This window comes from Octodon degus, unplaced genomic scaffold, assembly GCF_000260255.1.
Source record: "Octodon degus isolate 3935 unplaced genomic scaffold, OctDeg1.0 scaffold00035, whole genome shotgun sequence".
Taxonomy (NCBI): Eukaryota; Metazoa; Chordata; class Mammalia; order Rodentia; family Octodontidae; genus Octodon; species Octodon degus.
Genome location: NW_004524611.1, coordinates 11,513,338 through 11,516,263, shown reverse-complemented (window position 1 = coordinate 11,516,263; position 2,926 = coordinate 11,513,338). Strand labels below are relative to the sequence as shown.

Here is a 2,926-nt window from a genome sequence, read left to right as displayed (position 1 = left end):
TGCATCTACACGAATGCATCAAAGACTGCAGCTCTTGAGAAATATTTGAGGAACTGAAAACCACAGATAGAATTTCCATAAAAATAGACAAGGTGGAAATTACCATACACCCTACTTTCATAAGCTTTAAGGGGCAGGGAAGTCAAAACTTGACAGCACTTGAGCAATTATGATATTGCTTCACTCCCCTCATTATCACATATGTGTTGTTAACCCTCCAATCTCCCTACACACACTATGTCTGTGGCAGCAGAGTGACAGTCATTTCTAGGTTTAACATTTGCAATTAGTCCAGGCCCTCTTGCCTCTACCGTCACCATATCATGGGCTAGCTGGTCCCCTCTTTCTTCACTTACGTTGTGTCCATTCTTCACTTTCCCCCAGAATCCTTTTAAGTTAACATTGTTTTAGCTTGGGAAGTTGATTGCCTTGTTTATGCCTCTATTGCTTTCATTTTTTTTTATACTAGGAATTGAACTCAGGACTTGCTCTTGCCAGGCAAGCATTATACCATTTAGGAATATCCCAGCCCTATTGCTCTATTTTCTATAAGGGCTTTAAAGGAATTTCCCATTGACCTTGCTTGCTCTTGAATGTTAACTACAAAATGCTTGCCTTTGTGAGCCCCCCAAATCCCAGGATGTGAGAAGGAAGAGTCAGTGTACATGCAGTGACCACACCCCCAGCACACTGAATCCCACTTGCAAAGCCCCTGGGAACTCAGCCTCCCAGATTCTCTGTGGCTCAAGGGTCCCCTTGGCAGCTGTTAATTTTTTATATCATTGCCAGTGTAACTTATCACCAGCTTTGTGACTTGATGGCCTTCTTTTAATTATTTTTCTTTAATTTTTAAACTCAGCTGAATTTATTACCTTTTAGCAGAATGTGACCTGGGTACTCACTTCCACTCACGGGCCCTGTTCCGAATGATTTTTGAAATAGCTCTGCGGTATCCCTAGAGGTTGTCTCTCCCTTGAAACAGTACTTTTCTGTGGAAAACAAGCCCGTGCAGCTCTTGCCGTCAAGTTTTCAGTATACCGTACTTCTAGAAGCCTAGGACATGCGGATCTGAAACTACTGGGGAAAGTTTAATAAAAGATCCTATAAGAAAACTCAAGCTATCTTAACAAATATTCCTTTCAACATGAGGGAATCTCAACACTTCAGAGACACAAGATCTGGTCTACTTCGCAATCTGGCTCGGCAGCTCAGAGTTCACAGTTAAGTTACATCTTACCACACACATCTCAGCTTGTTAAAGTAAACCAAGGTGAAACTCGAGGAAGCACTGCCAGCCCTGCTTTAGTGCCTACAATATCACAGTATTACTTAAAAGAGGAAAGAAATCTTATCTTCCCCTTGAAAGCAGTTATCATGCCACACAGACTGAACAAAAAAATCATTGAAAATATATATTATCAGAGGGAATGAAGATTTAAGCACTGAGCACGAATTAGTGCTTCTTCGGCCCGAGCTCAGTTGACTTCTTCCATGTGTGATGTGTCGTCATCTCCTTTGAGGGGAGGCATCTCCTCATTAACAGCAGCAGCGGTGTCATCGGCGGTGGGGTCGTCCTCATCAATACCTAGACCCAGCTTGATCATCCTGTAAATCCTGTTCGCGTGGGTCTGCGGGTCTTCCAGGCTGAAGCCAGAGGACAGCAGTGAGGTTTCATACAGCAGGATGACCAGGTCCTTCACAGACTTGTCGTTCTTATCGGCCTCGGCCTTTTGCCTCAAAGTCTCAATAATCTAGTGGTCAGGGTTTATCTCCAGGTGCTTCTTTGCTGCCATGCAACCCATCGTGGAGTTGTCTCTTAGGGCTTGGGCTTTCATGATCCTTTCCATGTTCGCCATCCAACCATATGTGCTTGTGACAATACAGCATGGGGATGTCACTAATCTGTTTGACACGACCACCTTTTCAACCTTTTTCTCCAAGATGTCTTTCATGATCTTGCACAGGTTTTCAAACTTTGTCTTCTTCTCTTCCTGTTTTTTTTTTCTCCTCTTCATCTTCTGGAAGTTCCAAGTCCTCTTTGGTAACCGACACTAAAGCTTTCCCCTCAAATTCCTTCAGCTGCTGAACACAGTACTCATCAATGGGCTCGATCATGTAGATCACTTCGAAGCCATGCTTCTGGAGCTGTTCCACAAAGGCCGAGTTAGCTACCTGGTCCTTGGTTTCACCTGTGATGTAATAGATGTGCTTCTGGTTCTCCTTCATCCTAGTACAGTAGTCCTTGAGAGAAACCATCTCATCCCCAGAAGCAGATGTGTAGTAGTGTAGCAGTTCTGAAAGCTTCTTCCAATTCTGAGAGTCTTCATGTATGCCAAGCCTTATGTTTTTAGAAAACTGCTCATAGTACTTCTTGTAGTTCTCCTTGTCCTCTGTGAGTTCAGTGAACAACTCTAAGCACTTCTTTACCAAATTCTTTCTAATGACTTTCAAAATTTTGCTCTACTGTAACATTTCCCGAGAAATATTTAGAGGGAGATCCTCAGAGTCCACCACCCCTCTGATGAAATTCAGATACTCGGGGATCAGCTCCTCACAGTTATCCATGATGAAAACTCTGCGGACATACAACTTGATGTTGTTCTTCTTTCTGTTTTCAAATAAGTCAAAAGGAGCTCGCTGTGGGACAAAAAGAAGAGCCCTGAATTCCAACTGTCCTTCCACGGAAAAATGCTTCACTGCCAGGTGATCCTCCCAGTCGTTGGTGACACTCCTGTAGAACTCCCCGTACTCCTCATTAGTAACATCATCAGGGTTTCTGGTCCAGATGGGCTTTGTTTTGTTCAGTTCTTCTTGGTCAATATACTTCTTAATTTTCTTCTTCTTCTTCTTCTTCTTCTTCTTCTTCTTCTTCTTCTTCTTCTTCTTCTTCTTCTTCTTCTTCTTCTTCTTCCTCTTCCTCTTCCTC

At 43.1% G+C, this 2,926-nt stretch overlaps 1 protein-coding gene across 1 annotated transcript in view; it reads right to left on the bottom strand.

The window, feature by feature from the left end:
- Window positions 1-1,475: 1,475 nt before the first annotated feature.
- The window catches only part of LOC101560580 (heat shock protein HSP 90-alpha-like), a 2,465-nt gene continuing 1,014 nt past the window's right edge, over window positions 1,476-2,926 (bottom strand). Inside the window, 2 exon segments of the mRNA XM_012514599.2 lie at window positions 1,476-2,003; window positions 2,005-2,829. Coding sequence (XP_012370053.1) covers window positions 1,476-2,003; window positions 2,005-2,829 — 1,353 coding nt within the window.